This window comes from Madurella fahalii (assembly GCF_045866475.1).
Source record: "Madurella fahalii IFM 68171 DNA, scaffold_1, whole genome shotgun sequence".
Taxonomy (NCBI): domain Eukaryota; kingdom Fungi; phylum Ascomycota; class Sordariomycetes; order Sordariales; genus Madurella; species Madurella fahalii.
This window is the reverse complement of record NW_027263971.1, coordinates 7,820,343-7,844,825: the sequence shown is the minus strand read 5'-3', so window position 1 is coordinate 7,844,825 and position 24,483 is coordinate 7,820,343. Positions and strand designations below refer to the sequence as shown.

Below are 24,483 nucleotides of genomic sequence, written 5' to 3'. Positions count from 1 at the left end.
CAACTAGAATTAGAAGCCGAAGAGGCTGAGGAAGAGAAGGAGGTAGTAGACAAATCTGAAGCTGAAGACTAGAAGTCTTCAGCGCCTTGTATAAGACTTTTCTTTCTTTTGCAACTAACTGGCGTCTATTACTATTGTTTCCTATTACTTGTCGATATAGGTTTTTCACCCAGCTATTGTAGCACGGTTTTCCTATGTATTTAGTAGTAGAAGATCCGGTATACCCTATCTTAGATAAAGTGGTATAGGAAGAAATAATAATATATATCTACCTCCTTTATAAGGTAAGGCTGTAAATAATATCTACTACCTTTCTAATATAAGACTATAAGAATATAAGAACTACTCTATTAGAACTTCTAGATATATAATATTTCTTAATTTATACTACTTCTCTTATAGACTCTAGAAATAAATAGAGATATTATAAATAGTTATAACTCAAGATATTACTATATAAAGCTATCTATAAAAAAATATAGGCTCTCAAAGATCAACCTCAATATAAGTAAACGATTAGCTCTATACTTTATTAATAGACATTGCAAAATAGAGTCGGATAGAAAACTAAATCCATAAAATAATATAAGGAAAGTTATAATAATTTAAAGAAAGTTTAATATAGGGTATTATCTATAACTAGCCTACAAACTCCCCTATAAGAATTCAGCCTTTAAAAATAGACCAGTCTAACTATATAATAACTAAATAGGTCCTGTTATATAACTCTTCTTGAGGATGAAGATTTCGAAGTGAAATAATAGAGGTAACCCTTTAATTCTAATATAGGAGGGGAATAGAAGTAAAATCTAGAGAAAAGAGAAACTTAGAAGATAAAATGGAGTATTAGTACTACTCTTTAACGGGTTATCAACTATATTTAAAGAGAAATACTGTTTACTCTCCTCTCGAAAAGTAGATAGAATAGCTAAATTAATACCTATAACTGTAACTAACTGAGAGTATAGAATAGCTTAGTCAATAAAAGAGTATACTTAGAAACTATAAGAGTTAGGAGCCTCTAGGAATAGATCTACTGAATTAACTCCTCTTAGGAGAAATAGTAAGTAAAAGCTAGTAATAGATCTATATAGTCCTAGAATTCAGGGTTATAAGAGAGCTTTTGATGCTACTATATAAAAGCCCTATTTTCTAGATCTACTCCTTAAACTCTTATATTCTCTATAAGCTTCTGGTCCTATAATTGTAGCTAGATCTGAGAATTTTGAAGGTAAGTCTATATAATCTAAGTATAACTTCCTTTATAGATAATAGGAAAGATTTAAGTAAAGTTACCTCTAAGGATTATAGAGATACTGCTAAATAGACTATTATAGCTGTAAATATTCTATAGATCATAGTCTACTACTTTAAAGCAAAACCAATACTATATTAAAATCTCGTCCTAGTGAGTTGGGAAAAACAGTCCCAAGAGGGCAGGGTCCCTCTGATCAGAGGGACACAGTTGCTAGGATGGTGCCTAGGGGCTGGAACTTGCCGTGGGCCCATTTTTCTTTCGCACCATAAGTAGGGCCGTCCTGGCCATTGCTCCTTAGACAGGACAATCAATTCAGTACCTTTCTTCACACTTGTTGCAAGCTCAATTGACGAGCTCTCCCTGCGTGCAAAGCGATCTCCCTCTGATCAGAGGGAGCTCTATCTGCACATGTTGTTTTGACCTTGTTTAGGCTGCAGGGACCCGATTTGTGGTGGTGTCGCCTGGCCTGTCTTGTCTATCTTGTCTGTCGGGCATTTGGCCGTCTTTGCCCTCCCCCTTGTTTTTGGTGGGTATGTGGGTGTAGATGTGTATTTCTGCACCATTTCACTAGATAATAAACTTATGTTAATATATAAGCTTAGAAAATATAAAAAGAGCTATATATATCTCTAAGCTATAACCCTAACCCTAAGTTAACATTCTCTTAGCAATATAAGAGAGTCCATATATATTGCAGTTGATTTAATTGACTTTGAAACAGGATCAAGAGATTGAAATCCAGGTCTACGGAACTAAACTGTATAAAACCCAGCTCCATAGAACTGGATCCAAGGCATCTATACTATATTGGGTCAGACACTGATCCGGATCGCTGTGATCCGTTACGGATCACAGTGATCAATATCTGTGCCCATCCTACACTTTATTGTTGCGGATATTAAGCTCTTCGTTATCCTATTCAACTAACCTTAGCTCGAAATAACTAACCCTAATATCGATTTCTGGGTTAAGATATGGGCTTACCTGCCTGAGACACTACGAATAGGCTTATACGTTGAGCCTAAGCAATAGTAGGTTAGATCGGTATTTGCCTTCGTCGCTATTGTCCCCTCTAACGAGGACTCTGCTAATGTGACGTATAAGCTAGAGCAGCTGCAACTCCTAGAGGCTTACCGGGCGTATAAAAAGTTGTTCTATAAGTCGGGGATTCTGCCCTTCCCCAAGATATCGGTAAAGCACTGTATTGAGCTCGTAGACGATGCGTAGCTGCCCTAGAGATCAATTTACCTATTAGAGGTAACAGAACTTGAGATCCTATATAAGTAACTTAGGGCTACTACTAAGAAAGGCTGGATACGACTCTCTATAAGCCCTATAAATGTCCCTATCTTATTCGTCTTAAAAAAGGAGGGCGAATTGTACCTTATTGTCAACTACTGAGAGCTGAACGCGGTAATGTATAAGAACTATATACCTATCCTGCTAATTGGAGAGATCCTTGATTATCTGTTAATAGCTAAGATCTATATTAAGATCGATTTAAAGGATATATACTATCGTATTAGGCTTAGCGAGGACGACGAGTAGAAGACCGCCTTTTATATACGATACTGCTACTACGATGTCACGGGACCGGCTGAGGGCGTAGCCCCGGGTACGTGATATAAGCAAGTGGTACGCAGCGTTCAATCACGGAGTGATTGAACTGGCGGATCTTTTGGTTCATTGGCAGAGTGGTTTACTGCACGCCCTCTTACATACGAGTTCCGTATAATGGTAATAGGGCTAGCTAATACCCTAGTAACCTTCTAGATATATATTAACCAAGTGTTATCTAGGCTAGTAGATGTTACGGATATCGTCTATTTAGACGATATCTTAATCTATAGCAATAACGAAGTAGTATATAAGTAGTATATAAAGGAAGTTCTTGATTGATTAGAGAAAGCTAACCTCTACACCAATCTTAAGAAGTACTAATTCTATACTACTAAAGTCGAGTTCCTGAGGTATATAATCTTATCTGAGAAGATTGCTATAGAGCTGTCCTATATCGAGTCCGTTATATAGTAGCCGCTCCTTCGTAGTATATATGATATTCAAGTCTTCCTGGGATTTATAGGGTTCTATCGTCGCTTTATTAAGAACTATTCGAAGATTTATGCTCTTTTGATAGACCTCCTACATAGTGACTAGAAGCATCTATTCGAGCTTACGAAGGAGGTAACCGAGGCGTTCGAGCTACTTAGAAGTAAATTCGGTAAGGCCTTTATCCTTAGGTACTTCGATCCTTCCCTACCTATCTATATAGAGATAGATACCTCGAAATGCGTAATTGGAGTAGTACTCTCGTAGCTCTATAAGGATCGTTAGCACCCTATCGCTTTTAGATTAAAGAAGCTTATACCTAAAGAAATACGCTATGGTACCGGAGATAAGGAGCTATTTGTACTTATCGACGCGTTCCGAACTTAGTCCTAGTATCTCCTTCATACCCAGATCCCAGTTATAGTCCTAACAGACTACCTTAACTTGGAGTACTAGAAGACTAAGAAGAGACTAAGTTTATAGCAACTATATTGGAGCGACGACTTAGCTATATTTAACTTCGTTATTAAGTACTACTTTAGTACTCAGAACCCTGTTGATAGACTTTTATATAGACCAGACTATATAGAAGAAGAAGAGGTGAGCGAGGATACTAAGAACTTACTACTTCAACTCTTATAGGATAGGATTGAGTGTAGGCAATAAGAGAACTCTAGTCCTTACTCCGTTATTGCTATAGCCCGAAGGCTACTCCGACTGTCTACTATAGTTACGTTGTTACTATATATAAGGACAGTAGAAGACAAAGAAGTTATTAAGTAAGAAAGAGAAAAGTTTAAGAGGTTACTGTTGAGCTAAAGAGGCTAGAGCAATGTTATAGTCCAAGAGGTCTGGGACTACAGCAAGAAACGCGGCTATAGCTCTATAGATAAGGATGAAGGCACTATATCTAATGCTAAGAAGTAGATATATATCGCTAGCGCTAATCCCCCCAGAGGACCAGATAGTGTATTCGGCATCGGGTGCTTCTACCGTTGTATAAGGAATAACTCTTACGATGAGGCTACGCCTAATCACTATATGCTTATTGTAGGCACCTCTGGTATTAAAAAACGGAGATTACAGGATCCAGGCAAAAGGAGGGTAGCTCTCTTTGGAAGAATTGTTGCTTGAGAAGTAATAGAAAAATCAATAGCTTCAGTCGAATACTCGTAGGAAGTGGTATAGTCGTAGTAAAGGCTCCTGGAGTAAAGGAGAGGACGGACTTATCTGTTATTAAGGTAGAGTATATATTTCTCTATAGGTTTACCAACCTCGATCGACCTTTGGATAGGTAAGACGTATAATGCTGCTCTGGTTGTAGTAGATAAGTTCACGAAGTACGCTCTCTATATCGTAATAACTGTGATGTTTATAGTAAATGCCTTTGTAGAGCTGTTCTTTGACTACATCTACCAACCCTTCGGACTTCTCTAGTCTATTGTATCCGATAGAGATAGCCTATTTACAAGCTCCTTCTGGAAGACCTTATATGAGCTCTTAGATATCAAGCGGCGTCTGAGTACTGCGTATCACCTGTAGATAGATAGGAGATGGAGTACTAGAACTAGATACTCGAGTATTACTTGTATACGTTCTATAGCTACGATTAAGTAGATTAGACGTATTATCTACGCCTTATAGAGTATACCTATAACGGTTCCTACTATACGACAATACGGTTAACGCTAGCCTTTCTTCTCTATAGATTTTACTCCCGAGATCCTCTAAACCATATAACAATCTCTAGGAACTTAGTTCCTGCTGTAGATAAGCAAGTAAGACGCTTATCGGTAAGCCGTAAAAAGATCTACAATATCTTCGTTGCTACCAATAGGAACTACGAGATGTAGTATAATCGAAAGCAGGAAGACAAGGTATTCCAAGTTAGTTAATAGGTCTAGCTCTTAATAAAGTACCTTAAGTAGCAATGTCTAAATAGTAAACTCATAGATAAGTATCTAGGGCCCTTTAAAATCCTTAAAGTTGTCGGCGATAGGAAGATAGTATACGAGCTGGACCTTCTATAACACTATCGTATCTATCAAGTTTTCCTAATTGCCCTGTTCAAGTTATCTAAGGGTAGCGAGGAATAAGTGTAAGAGTAGTGCGAAAGGGTCGATGTCAAGCTAGAAGAATAGTATTACGAGGTAGAAGCCATTATCGACTATAGAGATTTAGTGAAAAATAGGCAGTTCCTGGTCAAATAGAAGGGCTATCTACCTGAGGATAATACTTAGGAACCTAGGGAATACTGGATGATAGACCACTGTTGAGAGTATATAAAGTAAGATTCGTAAAGGTATAAGGGTAGTATAGAATATAAGTATATAGAAATATATTAAGTAAGGGAGAAATCTTTAATTTATCTAAGGATATTAAAAACCTATAAAATACCCATATTTAAATAGCGCCCTATCTACTCCTCCTTACTCTCAACCTCAGTATCACCCTCCTCTATAATAGAGGTAAGGTAGTTCGTGATATACGAAAGTAGTGCCTCTATATTACCTAAGTGCTTTTAGATATTAGTTAGGACCGTAGTTTATACCTCCAATAGGAGAGGGAGCTTAGGGGTAGTACCCGAGGGTGAGGACGAGGAACTGGTAGCAGTAGAGACAGCAAAAGACAAATCTATAGCAACGTTGCTATTATAGTAGAGGTGCAGTGTACGACCAGCGCGGTTAGTGCTGGTATAGTAGGCAGTAACCTCGGCGGATCGGGGCCGGGCAGCAGTAAAATTCTTAAGGGTATGTAGGGCGACATTACTAGTCTCCTGGACCTCCTCTTCCAGACTAGTAACCTAAGGAAAAGTACTGTTAGTGTAAGAAATATATAGCTAAGAAGTCAAAAAAAATTTTCCTATATCCTTACTAGTAATAGGGAACTCTATATAGTCGAAGGTCTCTATAAACTAGACTACTATATTCAATATATTGAGAGGAACCCAAAAACAGTTAGATGCCATTAATAAGTGCTACGGGAGTAGCGTAAAAGAAGAGGAGAAGGACCTACTAGAAGGTAGATATAGTTGTAGTATATGTAGTGGAAGCAGCGAGTACCGGAGCTCTTCTGGTTCTTATAGCTGGCGGAGAGACCTTTCTTCAGTATACGGCGAAGATACGAGCGGTAGCTACGTATAATCAGCGGGGAGCTAGCGGCCGAGGGAGGAATACTTATAGGATGACGCGGTAGACACCCTCAGCGAGCTTGTCGCAGGCTTTGGGAGTATCGGCAGCGGGCGGGGAAGATAGAGCGATATCGTCTTCGGCCTAGAGAAGTAGGTTAGGAGCAGCGAAGGCGAGAAAAGGGAGTACTAGAAACTTACTAAGGAACTAGGAGACGTGAGAGTAGCCTTAGACTTCTTAGGGGAACCACTGAGCTCTTTATTATCTTTAGCCTAAGAAAGGATTAGTATATACAGAGACTCTATAAGAGTAGTAAGGGCGCTACTTATAGGGCATTTATCCGATATAACAGACCAAGTAGAGTAGGGGAGAGTGTAGAGAGTAGAGCGAGAGCGGCGAGGATAGGGACGGCGACTACAATATATTAGGCAGTTTGCTGATATGTAGTTATATACAAGGTAAGCACATAGTAGATGATAGAAAAGAAGGAAGGTGAAGAAAAGACTTCAAAGTGCTTAATTGTTGATTCTATCTAAGTGAGGGAAAGCCGTAGTTATTATAGATTTGATCTTGTCGGCCGTTTCAGCTTTGAGAATAATTGGAAAGGGGGCTTATTGTGGATCACCTGCTTACTGTGGAGCTAATTTTGAAGATCTCCTTGAATACGAGATTCCTTCGCTCCACAGGTGAGATTATAGTGCGTTTAGAGATGCTGGACCCTGTTCCAGGTGCCAGTGCTATATTCCGGGTGCTAACGCCCTATTCCGAGTGCCAGAGCTTTGTTCTGGGCGTTGTGGCCTTGTTCCGGGCGTTGTGGCCTTATTCCAGGTACCGGAGTTCTGTTCCAAATGCCGAAGCTCTGTTCCAGACGTTGCGGCCCTGTCCCGGGTACCGTACTCTTGACCTAGGTGCTGTATTATCCCCAATACAGTTAATAGACCGAACTATAGAAGTATAAAATTAGTAGCAGAGAAGTGTAGAAGGTACGGGTGAAGGATAGAGAGGTAAGGGAGTAAGAAGGGTATAACCTACGAGAGTAAGACTATAAGGAAAAAAGAGAGAAAAGTAATTAAAGAGAGGGAAGCCCTTTTTATACCTAGAACTGGGAGAGGTCCTACTTTTCTTAAAAATAAGACTAAAGATCAGTATAAAGGAAGTTCAAGATAGTTGAGCCAGGACAACTACGATTAGTAAGGGCAGAGCTGCCTCTATACTACGACTATATAACCTAAATGCAATTACCCTGTACTACTAACTCTAACTTCCTTTCTTAGCAAAAACCCTCTCTTCCCCTACTTCTAAGTCATTGAGGTTGCGTATATGCTATTGTTAAGATTAAGGGAGGGCAATAATATATAGCTAAACAATCGCCGTACCATATAACGTATTGATCTCGATATTCCCATACTTACAACCCGTAGCGTATATATAACTACAAGTTCCTGTAGCTGCAAGTGCCTGTACGGCGAGGAAGATAAGGAAGAAGAGACGACGCGGCGGCAACTCGAGGACCATAAGAAAATACAATGGGCGGCATCCAACATCCAACACCTCGAGTGCTACGCGGAGCGAGCAACTACATAGCTAGTACGTACAAGACCTGTAAACAAGATTGTCGATAGCATTACCTACGAAGGGGTACGTGGCCCGGATAGCTTCTGAGGGCAGGAGCCCGGAAGGAGGGAGGCTCTATGAGGACCAGCTAGGTAAGGTCGGTGTAGGCGTAGGACGGAAGCTCCGAAGCCGCAGTGCCAGCGGGGTCGTAAAAGCAATAACAACGCTAGGTCAGAAGGGCGAGGATATCGCGTTAGAGGAGCGTCGAAGGAGCGTACAAGTAAGGTCGATAACGGGGCAGCGAGTGGGGTAAGTGAACCCAGACGCTGTTATCGTAGGGTATAAAGAGGGGAGTAGAAGACAGGACTTAGGAGAGAGACAGAGTTCAATGAGACTACCATCCCACCCCTAATGAGCACTCTGCTCCTACGTCGCGTGTGCACTGCTCGTATCTAGGCACTTTGGTCCTGTCGGATGCACAGCACCTCTGAACGTTCGGAGTTAAATTTAGGATGGAAATTCAGGATGGAAAAATTGAGGGTGTCTTGTTTTCTTCCTTATCTAACGGAGGTGAACTTCCTTCTTATTCCCAATTTCCTGGACCACGGAGACCTGGGTTGACGGGTCTCCGAGAGATCGGATCACACTTATCCGAGTCGCACTAATCCGGATCACACTGATCCAGGTTCGTGTTTTGCAGATCCAGGATCCAGCTTCCTAACCCTTTTGACAGGTCCTACTACTCTTGGGTCCTTGACCCTCACAGTACTTATCTAGAGATAACTTGAGTTATAATCCTATACAAAGGCTGTTGTCCAATAGCAGATGTAGAAGTAGAGGTGGGACTAAGGATATACTAGTCAATCGATAGGAATAGTATATTGCGTTTTAAGGCGAATTCTATAGACGAGGAAGAGGGCGTAGAAGGAGGATAGAGAACTAGTAGAGTGATAGAAGATAGCAGGGAAGCGTCTATATAGACAATTGGACTACACAGGGTCCTATCGCAAAGTACCTACTTCAAGCAGAAAGACAACGTAGACGATTGTTTTGCTAGGAAACAATTTATAGTGTTTACGATTACTTAACACACACTGATGACACACAGTGTAGGTCTTCTTAGTGGCGGTTATGGACAGCACGACGGCGAATAATCATGCCCGATTTACGCACCCTAAGCGCCTAGCCTGAATTCAAAAACGGATGTGATGCTGCTACGGCCCTGCTTATAGCCCTGATACCCACCTAGCGCTCTAGGGTCTCGCCAATCACGCCGCTAGGGAGACAGCGAGACGTAGCGGTAATTACACTCACAAATCGCTCAATGCAGGTCTTTTTCACAGGACCCCTCGGACTGCTATAGCAACTCCTCAAACCACCTAACTCCTCAAACCACCTAACTCCTCAAACCACCTAACTCCTCAAATCACCTAACTTCTCAAACCACCCTATCAACTCCTCTAGCTAATGGCAAGCTTCATATTGAGCAGAGCCTAGTGTCTAACGTATGTACAGCTACCCTTAGTCGATGCTGTCTTAACAGCTGTCTCGTATCGAGTCAGCTCATAATTCGGCCTACGAAATGGCCGGATCAAGAGAAGAACCAACCTTTTGACGGTAAATGCCCGGTCAGCCGAACGTCCGAAGGAGTCGTCCGACCCGCAAGCGGCCAGTGTAGGAAGGTTTCAGTGGCAGCTAAGAACATCCTACCCTAGAAGTGAATTCTTCTCCGCTCTACTAGGCCCGTTGGGATCTACCCATAGCTAATATTCCTCTATATCTGGGCAAGAGTATCGTTACCAGAGCCATTCGGCCAGTTATCAGCAACAGCGGCTGCGATTTAGGTATATTTACTTACAGACGCAGCGAGGAAACCGTCTAATTCCAGGTCAGATTCATCTATCAGCCCTCTTCGATACCTACATCTAAACAACCCCTTTCTGTAAAGCCTTTAAACCTGATCGTTTCTAATTTCCTCCTACAACACTCGCTTTCGTAGTCATCTTATCGTCATTATATCTGTCAATAAGATCAAGAGCATCTCGCAGGCTATTGCCATTGTCGTTGACAAATACAGCACGGTTACTGTTACCTACGTCCAAGAGACTAACGTATAGAGACGAAGCTTCTTGTCTAGCAAGTCAGCAGCTGAATTTACAGCTGCCGTTGAAAAAGAGGCAAAGTCAGGAGCGTTGGGCCCCAACGTGACGACTGTTGCCCTTATGCAAGTTTTAGTTCTGCTCTAGGCGACCTGAGATTGCAAGCTAACATTCAAATTCCTCAGTAAGACACCTCATGAAAGCGAAAAAGACGCTCGGACGCACTAGACCGCTTTCGCCGTCAAGAATAACGACTTGAATCAGGGAACAACACGTCACATTGTTTGAGTCAAGTAAGAGGGGCTCGGCCTTTGGATGAAGGGCACAGGTCGATAGCAGTGATGAGGATAAGGAATAACTGCAGTTGCTGGGTGATTGGATAGCTGTCTATACACGGGTGAAGCAAGCAGTGACAGCATTGAGAAGAGAATATTACACGCTCGTTCAGTTCCTTCATGGACGCGATCAAAGTGGACGAAACGGATGTAGCTAGCGTGCCAAGGCCCTCTCCAGGCTCCCTTCCAGAAAAAATCCGATAAATTGGCATAATTCAATTTGCTAAGCTGTCAACGGCAGGCTGCATCTGGCCGGTCTTAAAAGCTGCGGTTTGTGCCGGCAGTACAGCACTGGCTGGCCACCCAGAGACGTTGCAGTCCTTCATTGGCTGCACAACATGTAGTTGGTAGTTAAAGCGCGTCTTCCGGTCGGCATGGAGGATGACTCTCGCACGCGACTGGCCTAGCATGAATTTCGGTGAATCATCCGGCTGCGGGGTTGCAAGACGGCAATCTGTCTTTCCTCTGAAAAGCAGCCTCGACTCCAATCATGGCGTGGGGAGGTCCGCCAATCGCTGCGTTGAGGCCTCGTGCAGATTGCACCCGTCGATGACTGGACGACGCGATGGGCCGCCGGGCAGCAGCCTCAGTTTCGGGAAGCACAAGGCCATTATTGGAAATCAAGGGCATAATACTGCGAGAGGCATCTGACTTGGCTTGCATAATGGAAGGAGGGGAGATGAACGGTAAATGGAAAGTGAAAAGGAGAGCAAACCGGATACTCAAGGCCTCCCGAGGTCGTTAGTTCTCTGCACCTCTCAGTCTTCTGAACAGTCTCTTCCCACAATGACTACCCGCATCCCTCGTCCATGTACAGCGATATCTCCCCCACACTCCCCGAAGGCAGCCGAGGCCCCATCTCAAGCCCATGGGAATGCGGCAAAGGCCATGAATATAATCCAAGCAGCAAGGGCTCTGTTGAATGCGGAAGTCCAAGACTATGTGGCCATTTGCGACGAAAACACGGATCTCGTCGCACGCAACAAGACGCTCGAGGAGGACGTTTTGAGTGGGAACAGGAGAATCGCAAGTCTCCAGAACAAGCTAGACAATGCAGTTAGGAAGTTTGGTACTACAGATACGGAACTAAAGAAACTGTTGAATGAAAAGGAGGCCCTCGCGGGACAGCTCACTAAAGCACAGGAGACGATCAGGGAGAAGCAAACGGAAATTCTCCGCAGGGATGCAGAGTCGGCTAAGGAAGCACAAACACTCAGGAAACAGCTCGATGATGAACGCGCCAAACTCGAGGAGCTGCAAGACTTCTCAATCGAGCTCATGCCTGTGGCAAAGCGCCATGAGCAGATGTGGGCCACTTTGAAGCCTTCTCTCCCTTCTGTAAGAGACACTAACATGATAACTCGGCAGAGACGCGAAACTTAGCAAGATGTTCTCCCTGGCTAGAAAATTGGCCGAGGATTATTTCGCCGTTGATCTTTCACCCGGGATCATGTCAAACAGTGTCCTCTGGACCAACATCAAGAAGCACCCTGCCGTCAACAAGAACATCCCTCTTCCTCTCTCGGACACTCCGACGGCGAAACAAATGCGAGCAGCAGCCTTTCTCGCTGTGCTGGCACACGAGATGCGCCGGCACATCTTCCAACCAACCTATCTGCTCCGAGACAACACAGGTCTCCACAAGATCTTAGACGACCTGGTCGAGGCCGGCGACAACGAGCGGGAGGCTCACCTACGTTCTGTCATCTTGCGTCTGAGTGAGTGTCATCCCAAAGCGGCCGATGCCGTCGCCACAGCCCACATCGATGCCGCGATGAGCAGCGTTTCCGACAGCGTCCTCGGCCTGATCCCCGACGAGTCCAAGAACGACTTCGAAGCCAATCTTCATTCCTTCTGCACCGAAGCCTGCGAACACTGGAGATTCATCCAACGCCTCGACGGCAAAATCGACCTCGACTTTGACGCTGACGAAGCCAGACCTTTGTTCCCGCCCGTCCCGGAGTCAACACCGAGCAAATCTAAGAATCCACCGCCGATGATGGTACGACCCAACGGAACAAACCCCTCCCCTAACTCCAAGTCGAACAACGCCAAGAAACCAAACACCACCGCAGACCCCCAAACCCCGGCCGAAACCTTAACCGACGCCGTCGTAGTCTGGCCTTCCTTCTACAACGCCAGCACTCCCGCCATGGAGACACTCGTACAGGGGTATTTGCTCACGGCGAGCCAGGTGGCCGTGGCCAAGAGCGAGGAGAAGGCGCAGCAGCCGACGGGCCCGCGGCGGACGCAGAGGATGCAGAGCCGGACTTCGAGGGCGATGTCGATGTCAATGGGGGAGAATGGGTCGCTGGAGAACGGTACAGGGGTTGCTACTAGCAGTGAGCGGGGTAGTCGGAATGGGGGTTTTTTATCGCAGGAGTCTGGGGGTGGGCGAAAGGGCGCTTGAGGCAAAGAAGGAGGGGTTGAGGGAAGGGGCTGGGAGGATTGATGGTGGAATGGGGGAATTGAAGTTCAAAGCGTGTTGTTATGATTGAAGATAATGCGGGATATCTCTCAAATCCGGGTTATGGGAGGGCCGGTTTTCAAGGGCTTCTCGGCCGCCAAGCCCGCATCTCTCGTGGCCCAGCCTTGCCGGTTATTCACGCCGAGAAGGCTGGTGCTAAAATAGTGCATCAAGAATCGCCCAACTGTAGGGCGAGAGGCTCTCCTTGGTCTCTGCCCAAAGTCTGCCTTGTGTCGTTGCCTTGTACTGCCGACTCGCCTGGAACCGACGGTGTAAGCCCCATTCAACCAGTATGACACTGGGGATTTGTGGCTGTTGGGTTTCCAATAACTACCTACCTAGGTACCCCTTTTTGACTAATTGCCCGTTCAGGGGCAACATACTGTGGGAGGGTTGGGGTAGGATTGGTTAGGAGGTCGATATAAGGGGGTGCCGGGGAAGATGGATACAGGCGTCTATGATGATGTCGGCCAGGGAGCCGGAAGGGTCATGACCCTGAGGGCTTCGGCGCTTGAATTCACGTAACTAAGGCAAAACCTCGGAGAGTATCTACAGTATCTACAATAACCCGCCTATGAAAACGCTTATACTTGTCAAGCGTCTTCGTCTCCGCTATATTCTTGTAAGGCTCCTATGTTTCCTCTCCACCTTCCTACCTCATAAGCCGTTTTGGGCTACCGTCATCCAGCCCCCTATAGCTATAGATCTTCTCTACCTCCTACTCTTTATCCCTGCTACGAGAGGGGTCGACGGTTTTGAGCTTGGTATAATACCTTACCTCAATAGCCCCGGCACTTCGGCCCGGGAAATGCTTGGTAATCGCGATCTAAGAAAGTCCCTACTCCTTTAGCTGACGGATCTTCGCGTTATCCTCTAGAGTATATCTTACCCTCCTCGAAGTTAAAGTCAGCTTGTTCTTATCCTTTATAGACTCTTTGCTCTTCTGTCTTGCCGGGCGGCGTCTCTTAGCAGAGGAAACAGTATCTTAATTCTCCGTTCCACGGTGTCCTACTCTATATTCTGTGTATAGACCCCTAGGTGAACTGCAGTATAAAAGTAGGTGGCGAACCGTTTATTATAATGCGCTTGAGGACTGTGTTTTTAAGGGGCTATTCTTCGAACGTTACAGCGGGGGTTTTGTCTATCTCAGCGTCCCTTTCTAAAGTAAACTCTTATAACGATAACGAATAGGTAGCGCCGCGCTAGCGCCTCGGGTGCCGAGATAGTTTCCGAGCTTCTTTCGAGAAATCGCTATAGTAACAGACGTATCTGCTGCTGAGGGGCTATCTCTCCGGTTGTATATATTGTAGCGCTCGCCGTACAACACTTGCATCGCAGTAGCCGGATAGCATTATCCTTACTATATTCGGTATCGCTGTATATGCTAGGACAGTAGTCCTCCCTATTATCGGTACTGCAATGTCGATAACAGCCGAGGACGTACTGACGTTTGATGCTGATGTAGCTAGCAGACGACTATATAGATAAGTCGGCAGTTGCCTAAGCCTCCTATAATTATAGTGGTACGATAGAACCACCCTACTCTCCTCGTTCGTCTAGAAGATCTGAAGATTGTAGATACTAGCTTCGGCAAGTCTTTAGGTACTAGTTTATTCGTTTTTAAGCCTAACGTATTTGATAAGCGAGCGGCGAATATAAGCGAGCGGCGAATATAAGCGAGCGGCGAATTTACTACCACTCCACCACAACTATCCTCAATTACATAACCATAATACTAGGAAATAACAATAATTGAACCAGAAATAGATGAATCAGATGATTCTTCAGCCTCCTGACATGTACGTGAATTATGGCCAGGCTTGCCATATAGACTACAGCACCGAACCTTCGTACCAGACCCCCCTGTACCACGACCATTTAGCCGTGTTTCCTGGACTAACTGCTCATCCACAGCCTTCTAGTCCAGTAAATCCTATACCTCTTATACGGTAAGTGACCCTCCAAACCGTACACATGTTTTTTTGGCCCTCCGTCTCTTACTAAGCCCCTCATTGGCCTTACATAGTAAAGAGATCTCCGTACGTAGAAGAGCCACCTCGTACATTACGGCCATTATACCTTTGGCCAATTGGTCCACAGCAGCCAGTATAGGTATTAGAGAACTGCCTTAATAGTTAGATATCCGGCCTTTAATAAGGTCTATCTGTGAGGTGGCCTCTCGGGGGTTCTGTAGCGTCTGGGATAGCCAAGGTAGTGCCGTATCTGGGCTTAAGGCTAGTGGAGTTGGAGTTCGGAGCCGTATATCCATCTTGGAAATCACTCTTTCTAGGTCGTACGGTACAAAGCCGGCTCCAGCAAAGGCGCCTTGGATATTCTTGTCGGTAAAGGAGGTAAAAAATACCTCTTTAAACGCATAAAGGAATTCCAACTTAGTAATATACGTAATATATATACGCATAAGTTCCTCGATTTGTTGGCCGTAAGCCCTCTTCAATGGCCCAAAACAACCAATATCTAATGGTTAGACGAGGTACGAGGAGTATAGAAGCATATAAAGCGTAATAATACTGTGTTTCTAGCAGTAGGTTTCGAATTGGTCGGAATAGTAGCTTTCGTAGCTATCGAGGACTAGGAGCCGGTATTTGCCTTTCGTACGGGATGCTATATAAAGATTGAAATACCGAATCCAATCTAGGCCTTTCTCATTGGTAGTCCAGCCGTTATCGGTTATACCGATATACCAGGTAGCTAGAAGACCACACTCTCGATACCAGCTCTCCTAGTAATATTTCCCTTTTAAAAGGATAAATAGTAGGATAGCCCAACCTTAGACATTTACTCCTTAGATAACTATAGCCTACTTACGATTACCAGGCTAGACCTTTTTGGCCTTACCAAAGCCATCAGAGGTAGTAACTACCATACCAGTAGTAATCATACCCATCATAAACCCAGTCTCGTCAAAGTTATATATATCCTCGTCAAGGATACCGTATTTGGCTTTAGTATTATATACAAGTACAAACCACTCGCGAATAACCTTTAGATCTTCACATTTAGCCTTTTAGTAGTCGTATTTACGCGTAAAACGCATCCGGAGTTCTAGTTGGCGTTTGACAAAGTTATAAGCCCAGCGTTTACCGACAGGGGGGGCATCGCGTTCGCGTAGTAGTCGGTTGGCCATATCTTCCACAAAACAAAGCCGAGGAGGAAATGCACGTATACAGAGCTCACTTATATACTGAACAATCATACTCTCCTCTAGATCCGTAAGTTTACGTGAGTTAGCTGGTATATCGCGTCGTAAAGGCCGACCAGCACGTCGATAGCGAAGTGTTGTTTCTAGAACGTTGTAGATATTGGCTGTGGAAAGAACATTAGGTTTTTTACTGTTTTGGATCGATTTGAGAGCCAAGAGTATCCTGGCTTCTTTTAAGGGGGTAGCCATAGCTTGTTGTAGTAGAATTGAGGATTGAAGGTGGAGAGTTCGCGTCGCGGGGAAAATTCGCCGCTCGCTTATATTCGCCGCTCGCTTATCAAATACGTTAGCCTATACAATATAGGCGAATCTGTAGCTCAGATATTGTTCTGCAGGTTCTAAGGGGTGAAAGTGTATATCCTATAGTATTTACGCGGTAGCTAAGTAATATCGTCCTCCTAGCTATACTCTACAACACTATCTTTAACGGGACTGTAGCTACTATTATTGGGAATTCTAATGTCGACGACGACCGATATCGTGCTGAAGGTTAGCCTAGTCTTAGCTAGCAGATAGCTATAGAGATGACTTAGCATAAGCTAGCCGAGGTAGGTTGCTGCTCTTATCGACTGGCGACTTCAGTATACTAATCCGACTCTTCTCGTTCTGCTCCCTTCTATCATTTTGGACCGAAGGATAACGGTATTTTAGGTCGTTTATCTGATCGCTGTCATTGCGATGATTAGGGTCCTGAGAGAGGCTGGACCTCTGTTGTGAAACCCTATGACTGGAGGCAGTGCCGCTTGGGTTCTGGGACTGAAAGTGTGGCTCGGTATCTGCCAGTTCGAGCTCGCTAGTACTCTCGTTATCCGGTAGTGTGGATATGTGTGCCCCGCTCCCCGCTATTTGCAGCAGTACGGCAAGATATATCCTATTCTGCTCTCCTTTGTTTTCTGGAGCCGGAGGAGAGGTAGGGCAGTGGTCCGCTTTAAGATTAGTACTATATTGTCTACTAATATCGTGCCGAAAGTCGATCCGGTTTTGGCTGTAGGGCGGCTGTACCTGGGGCAGTCCAGTATCAGCCGGCTCAGCTTGGTTACCCTCGCTATCCTCGTTATCCGCTTTAGCCTTTTGAAGCCGACGGTAAAACACAAACTAGTTCGGATGCTTGGGATATCTGTTAACCGAAAGACGAGACCATCCTGCAGTATACGGGCGAACGACGGGATATCGGGGGCACTGGGACTAGTCGCTCCTACTCCATGTGTAGAGCTATAGGCAAGGTATGTGATTTATTGTCTAGGCTGGCGATGCTGGTGACCGAGGGCTCCGGTGTATTATGATTGTTAGAAGCAGCGTCGATACTTTTACCTACTAAGACAAGTCAATATGTTGGTCTACTGAGAAATGCAGGGTCTAAGCATATACCTGCACTAGAAACACGGCCGGATTGAACCTTGTTGCGCGCCTGTGACAGAAGCCCATTAAGCGACTTAAAAGATGTATCGGATCGGCTATCGAGATTATCGAACTCGTTATCAGTTGGGATCAGAATAGCATCAGCCTGCGATCTCCTAGCACTACTGGGTTGAGATCGTATGCATTGTATAGCAGCGATAGGGACAAAGGAGCTCTAAAGATCGCTATAGAGGGGTCCTCCTCTTGAACCCAAGAATCACGGCTCGCAGGCTTGGGACCTGCCACTACAGGAGGGACGTAAAAGATCTGACGGTCGAGGTAGACTGCTATTGCGTGCCCTGTGGGATACCGTGATATTGAAGTGGAGAGAAGATGCTAAAGGTTGTAAGAATAGTTCCCAGAAGCATTTAGCATGTAAGCTGGCTATCTTCGGACTGCTGTGGCGTCGGAGAACGAGTGCAATATATTTGTATATGTGGAGAAAGGCGGATACCCTCTCGCTAGGGAAGAGGTAATACTCTTCAGCCCATTTCTCGTTATAGCCATCGTCTATAACTTGCTGACATAATACTCTATAAACATCGTTCATAGTACGTACTATGTTATATAGAGCAATAAAAAATAGGCCTGCAACTACTATCCCATCCGAAACTTGGTTGTCTATAGCTACTATAGCAACGACGGTCTGGTATATACGGACTTTGTAATGAGAGCTACTGGGCAAGACCGGGAGAACCGGCTGAATGACGGTGGATGATGTCACTGTACTAGGGTAGATAAGAATCCCATGGGAAACCTGTCAAAAGGATCAGGTGCCAAAAGATCAGGATCACAGGATCTAGTGCGGGAGCCAAACCCATGTACTCTATTGAGCTAAGGAAGACTGGCAGCTAACTGCGCTACTGTACGGACGTCATCCTGTACGTGTATCTCGTCTATAAAAGGAGCCAACTCTCCAGCGAAGAAAAACGAGAGGGAGCAAGGACAATGAAACACAATCAGAATAAAAGACACAAAATCCTCAACTGTCATTTTCCCAAGATTCAGGGTGCCGTGTTTCCGACAAAACCCTCTCACGCGAGGAATTTCTGATCCGTAAGGATCAGTCTCTGTGTAATTGATAGGAGGTTGTTCACCAAGATATTGCCCGCTGGTCCAGGTCTTTTCGGTATTAAGACATCGTGATCCATCTCCCTCAACGTGTTCCCAGAACAACCCCTTTACAGACTTCGACTCGGCCTTCCTTGGAAACTATGAGGACAACGGGGCTATGTATAGACGAGCCTGCCATAGCCCCTAACAAGAGAATATAACGATTGGAATGCGAGGTCGACTGCGAGCTGTGGTTCTATACCGAGATCTCTAACGTTGTCCTAGCTAGTTGGGACCGCTACCACCAGGTTACACAGATCTCCTATACTAAGCCGCTGTACGTTGAGAATATCTCCGAGGAGGTAGACGTAATGTATGTAATTAAATATGAAAATAAGAGGACCGTTATCGCTATCAGAGAGATAAAGAGAAACCTTATCTAAGTAGCTATATAGTAGGCGGGTAATGTCTTATAAGTTATAGGCTAAAAGATACTGTCTCAGAAGCTTCGAGAGTAATTATATATTATCTAGCTACCTATTATCACGTTAGTTATATTTCCTTTCTAAGGTCTAATATAGAGTAGGTTATAGGTATACGGATAAGTATTAGTCTCTATAGGTATATTATTTCAACGGTAAGATACTACTCCTCCTCTAATTCAGAGTTGATATACTTACTAAGATATTAGATATAGACTATCCTATAAACTACTAGATCCTCTCTTACGAAGAGAGCTTCTACTCGCTACGATATACGCTCTATCGGTTTATAGCCCAGGGCTTTAGGCGCTTTTAGGGTATATATATACTGCCGATCTCGGTTAGGGGCCTTATACTGTAGTCTTGCTGGTTCTTTAACGGTATACCTGTATAGCATTTTAACGGAGTCGACTAAGACGAGTACTCGGGTAGCTATGTCCGGTCAGTAGATAGTATATTAGGGGTTGTCAAGTAGATCTATAGTAAGTTAGGCAACTTAGTATAAGAGACTATAGCGTTTGTGAGAGTCAAAGACCCAAGGATAGTAGGACCAGAGTGCCTGGGTACGAGCAGTGCACGCGCAACGTAGGAGTAGAGTGCTCGTTAGAGGTAGAATAGTGGTCTCATTGAACTCTGTCTCTCTCCTAAGTCCTGTCTTCCACCCCTCTCCTTATGCCCTACGATGACAGCATCTGGGCTCACTTACCCTGCTCGCTGCCCTGTTATCGACCTTGCTTGTACGCTCCTTGGACGCTCCTCTGACGCGATATCCTCGCCTTTCTGGCCTAGCGTTGTTGTTGCTTTTGCAACCCCGCCGGTGCTGTGGCTTCAGGGCTTCCATCCTGCATCCATGCCGACCTTACCCAGCCGGTCCTCACAGCGTTCTAGGGCAAATATACTTAATAGTAAAATCTTGTAGTTAGGCCGCGAGTAAGACAGTATAGAGAATATTTTATAGGTTATTTGTCTATAGTTACTAAACTATCTGTCTATAAATAGAGTTGGTACTCCTTATAGTACTAGGTAAAGTACTTTACTTCTGACTCGATAAAAGATAAAATAAATTATTTATTAGTCAGACTATTATTTACTTAAGATCAATAACTATAATCTTATTGCTAACGAGGTAGTAGTTATTAAGTTTGCTATTATCTTATAAGATACCGAACGGTAAAAACATATCTAGAGTTTAGTATATTATATACTGAAAGTCATCTAGGTCTAGCAGGCCTTCTTTAGAGGTCGCTAGATATATACTGCTAATATCCGATAATAATAAGGCCTGTATACCTTAGTATCGAAGTTAGTTAAAGTACTTTAGGATAATAATATCTTATAATAGTATAAGTTTTATTATATCGCCTTCTCTATCTCAAATTCCTTATCCTAGCTATCTTTTTACTTCTTAAAGACTAATTGACTAGGTAGGGCCTATTTAGAGAAGTACAACTGAAACTAGACTTGAGCTAGGTACAGGAGAAGGACGTTTACTAGAGCTTAGATAACCTACTGTACCAACGAAAGCTATATATAGAGACAGAGTACGTATCGGTAGACGCCGTCAGCCGGCGTAGCTATTATATAAATAATACGCGTCCGAAATCGAAACCACTATTCAGGTCAGTAACATATATATAACGGGAGAAGCGGTATAGGTAAGTACGTGCACTTACAATTGCGTGAGAAGGCTGCTCGGTGTTGTAGAAGTTCGGCTATAGTTTTAAGAGCCCTTAGGGCCACCGAACTGGAGAAGGTGGAATCGTACCAAACGACCGGCTACAAAAACTCGGTAGCGGATTTGGAGTATTGCCGGCTATTGTATGTATAGCAGCAATGGCGGTTATATGCACTGAGATGGGAATATTCGATTTCCTTTCGATTCAGGATAGTAGTGTTAGGCAAGATCCCTGCCGACTCGAGCTTGCAGTGGAGACGTTGAGCATATTCGCGGCCTCTTCGACTGCCCACGAACTTTCAGGTAGCTAACCCTAACCCCAACCCTATGTTCACCACCGAGCCCTCGCCTCGCCAAGCTCCCCGAGGGCGACGACGTGGAGTCCGAGAGATCCTACGACGGCTCCGACGCCGATTACTACTACGAGCTAAAAGAAATGCGCGAGGAACGAAAGCGGGAGATGCTGAAGGAGAAGCTGGAGTATCAAAGGAGAAAGAACAAGCGCTAGAAGAGGAGCGGGCCATGGAAAAGGAGATTCTCGCAGTGCACAAATCGCTCAAGAAGGGCAAAAAGCAACGCAACAAGACCCGCCTCGACCCACTGGCAGGTCAGGAGTTCAAGGTATTTTGCAGCGACTACATTGCCCATTTCTACATGCCTCCTTGTGGGATGACCAAGAGGGTTGACTTTTACCGCCTCGACGGCGAGGGCGAACCCATCCTGGGCTAACCGGAGCCCGGCAGCGAAGCCGACATGGTCTACGGCAACATGTATTTCGATTCGAATACCCACTGCCATTTTGGGCCGCTCCGCCGTCCGAAACGTGCGAGTCGGAAAGCTGTCAAGGTGAAGACCAGCGATGGGAAACACGAGCTATCGTTCAAATTCATCGGCAACCGGTATCTAAAGCTCAAGGTCTCTTGGGAGTTTGTGTCCACGGCCCGAGGCGATCCGTGCCCTCCGGATCCCCCGCGCGCTGCCCCGGAAGTGTTCAAGTTTGTTGGCATCAAGCGTGATCGGGAAAAGGAGACAGCGGAACGGCAGAAGTTGGCAAGGGTAGCAAAGGCACGCCGCTCGCCGTCCCCCCCGGAGACTTGGTTTGAGATAAGCCATCCCATGGAGTGGTGGCATTCAAGGTACCTATGAGTCTTCAGGTTACGGGCAGGGTGAAGGGTTGTCATGGGTTTTGGGGGCTGTGCAGCAGCCTACCCGTACCGGGATCACTGAATCTCGAGTTGCATGTAATGAAAACGGCGCCAATTCTAACACAGCAAATTCCCTGCTGCCGGGCAATCCAGGAGCCCGGATTTCCCGGTCACAACTTAACTGCATCCGGGATCATGGATGAGCATGCTATACAGCCTAGATAAGCTTGCCACGTCCTCATCTTTCTGCCATCCGTCCAACTTATATGCTATGCTGCGACCAGGTTTCATTGTTCCTGGCAGCAGGATGGCCATCATGTGCGATCTCATGGATATCGATGAGTGCATTGAAACTGACATTGGCTCTATCACCACTAGTTCTCTGTTAATAACAGTGGCAAACTTCGCTCCAACAGCTCCAAATTGTACGGAATGCGCTGCCCATAAGCAAGGGGTGGGAGACAAAGACATTCCCACAAAAAAAAAACAGCTCGACAACTACATGCCAAGAAGAAGACGAATAAGAGAAATCCAGCAGTACTACGTAATATTTCCGGGCTCGTCAGACAAGATGTGTTTACCTTCTTTGCCAACCACTTTGAGAAAACCCTAGCAGATTGGATAACAATACTCAAAAAAACCACAATACCCAGCAATATCGCAAGCTTTGATCCCGATGTATGTTATAACTGCCTTCAGGTTCCTAGATAAGGTCAAAACTGGTAGGGATAGCACACGGTTTAGACTTGCTTATATTCAGTCGATACGTGTATTCGAATCATTTGAAGAGATTGTTGCCTCCGACCAGGAGAATGGAAGGCTCCTGAACCGACGCTCGGGTTACTGCAACGCCAGTATCGCCACTGATATGTACATCAGGGCTTCCGGTCGCAACAGGGGGAACGGAAACGGAACACGATCAATGCCAAGGAGTGGCAGATGGGATCCCTCAAATCTGCCACCCAGCAGAGGCTTAGTCAAGAACTTAGGGGGTAATAAATAATATTTGCCTTGCGAGACAAGTCTGACAGCCTATAGATACGTCGACAAGTACGAGTGCCCTCAGATCTTCTGTTTCGACGGTTCCACTCTTCTCGTACTCCAGTTCCGGGCCAACTACAAGGGCAAGATCAGAGACGCGAAGTGCGAGGCTGACTGCTGGGTCATTCCGCGGGTAGTGGTGTTCCCTGTTTGGATGGTGAGAACAGGGTTTGGGACACGCAAAGTTTCTGGCACCCGGCCCAGCTCTATCCAGAAGGCGAGCAAGGGGCCCAAGGCTTGGTGGACGAGGATATATATGATGCTTAAATATGCTGGAGCAGATTCGATGCCTGTAGCGCTTTATTGTGGTGATAACCCGCAAACAAGTACAGCCGAGCGTGAGAGAGGAACTTCAACGTAACCGTCACTTGGACTGTTTCGGCATGGCAGATACAACTACTGTTTGATATGAGGTTGACCTGCTCGCTCACACCACAACACTCTATTGCAGAGCCTTTTGCAGTCCTTTTTTTTTTTGGTCCTGCTTGCCAGCCTCCCCACTACCATTGCTGGGTCGTCCCGGCTCTAAACAAGGGACATCCTGGGACTGCTGACTCTGGCATTTTCCACAGCCTGCCTCTGCAATTACTTAACCTGTTCAGTCATATTCCCAAATTAAGTCAGCATCTTTTTCACTTGTGCTAACGCTTCACGTGCTCGGTCTGGATTATATGCTAAACCCAACCTGAGGGCCAGCTCTGCATCCTTCGCGCCGTCAACGCCAATAATAATGTCTCGTTCTCGATGAAAGGTATCGCGCACCAGCTCACACACCACGCAGCTCGAGCCGTGCCACTAACGCGTATAGGTCAGCGGCAATGAGGCGATGAAGCCGTCTACCTGGAGAGCGCAACAGTCTCGAATTCCCTAGCACGCCATGAGGGCGATGATGGCAACTGCACACCCCCGGCGCAGCTGTTGTTTGCGATACGGGAAGACGGTAATATCGCTTTAGTCCTGCCAGCATCCATGACAGACCGTAACGAGCGCTGCCCGCGACGATACAGCAGTCCAGCCCCGACCGATCGATTGCAGTCCCAGCCCGACATAACGGAGCGACAGCCAGAGCGATGGCGACCTGTCTAAGAAACTCCCATCTACTGAGGAGGTCGTTGTCGATGTGATAGAGATCGCAGCCGATCCAACACCAAGAAGACAATACAAGAGCTGACAGCGGCGCCCCGAGTCTCCGCCCTTTGCCACCCTCCCAGACCGCCCTGGCTTCGACCTGCCCCTGAGCGCCGGCATCGCCGGGTCGAGCAACGGGCAGTCAATGGCAGAGCGCTTACAGCCTGCCCTTGGGATTGTCTCTGGTCGGAAGGGTTCAAGTCACGGGCGGTGCACCAACATGCCTCTCGCCAATTCTGGCCCCGCTCTGCGGTCGTCAGCATCATCGCGAGTGCTCCTCGAAGGCGGTAAGGACGCAGGCTCGGGAAGGCGCATTGTCAAGTGTCGGGGATGGCTGAGCTTCGTGGACCACAACTTGGCGCAAGGGACGATAACCGAGCTCCATAGGATGGTTCGGCGGGCTCACGGGCAGGGAAGGAGAAGGGTCTCGGTAGTTGTTCTAGTTCGACGA

At 45.6% G+C, this 24,483-nt stretch overlaps 2 protein-coding genes across 2 annotated transcripts; both read left to right on the top strand.

The window, feature by feature from the left end:
* Positions 1 to 11,209: 11,209 nt before the first annotated feature.
* Positions 11,210 to 12,833, top strand: MFIFM68171_02215 (uncharacterized protein; the record flags this gene model as incomplete). Its single annotated transcript, XM_071057637.1, has 2 exons — positions 11,210 to 11,730; positions 11,792 to 12,833. 2 exons carry the CDS (start codon positions 11,210 to 11,212, stop codon positions 12,831 to 12,833), a joined length of 1,563 nt encoding a protein of 520 aa, XP_070913738.1.
* An 8,407-nt stretch (positions 12,834 to 21,240) lies between these two features.
* Positions 21,241 to 21,864, top strand: MFIFM68171_02214 (uncharacterized protein; the record flags this gene model as incomplete). Its single annotated transcript, XM_071057636.1, has 2 exons — positions 21,241 to 21,399; positions 21,454 to 21,864. 2 exons carry the CDS (start codon positions 21,241 to 21,243, stop codon positions 21,862 to 21,864), a joined length of 570 nt encoding a protein of 189 aa, XP_070913737.1.
* Positions 21,865 to 24,483: the final 2,619 nt, after the last annotated feature.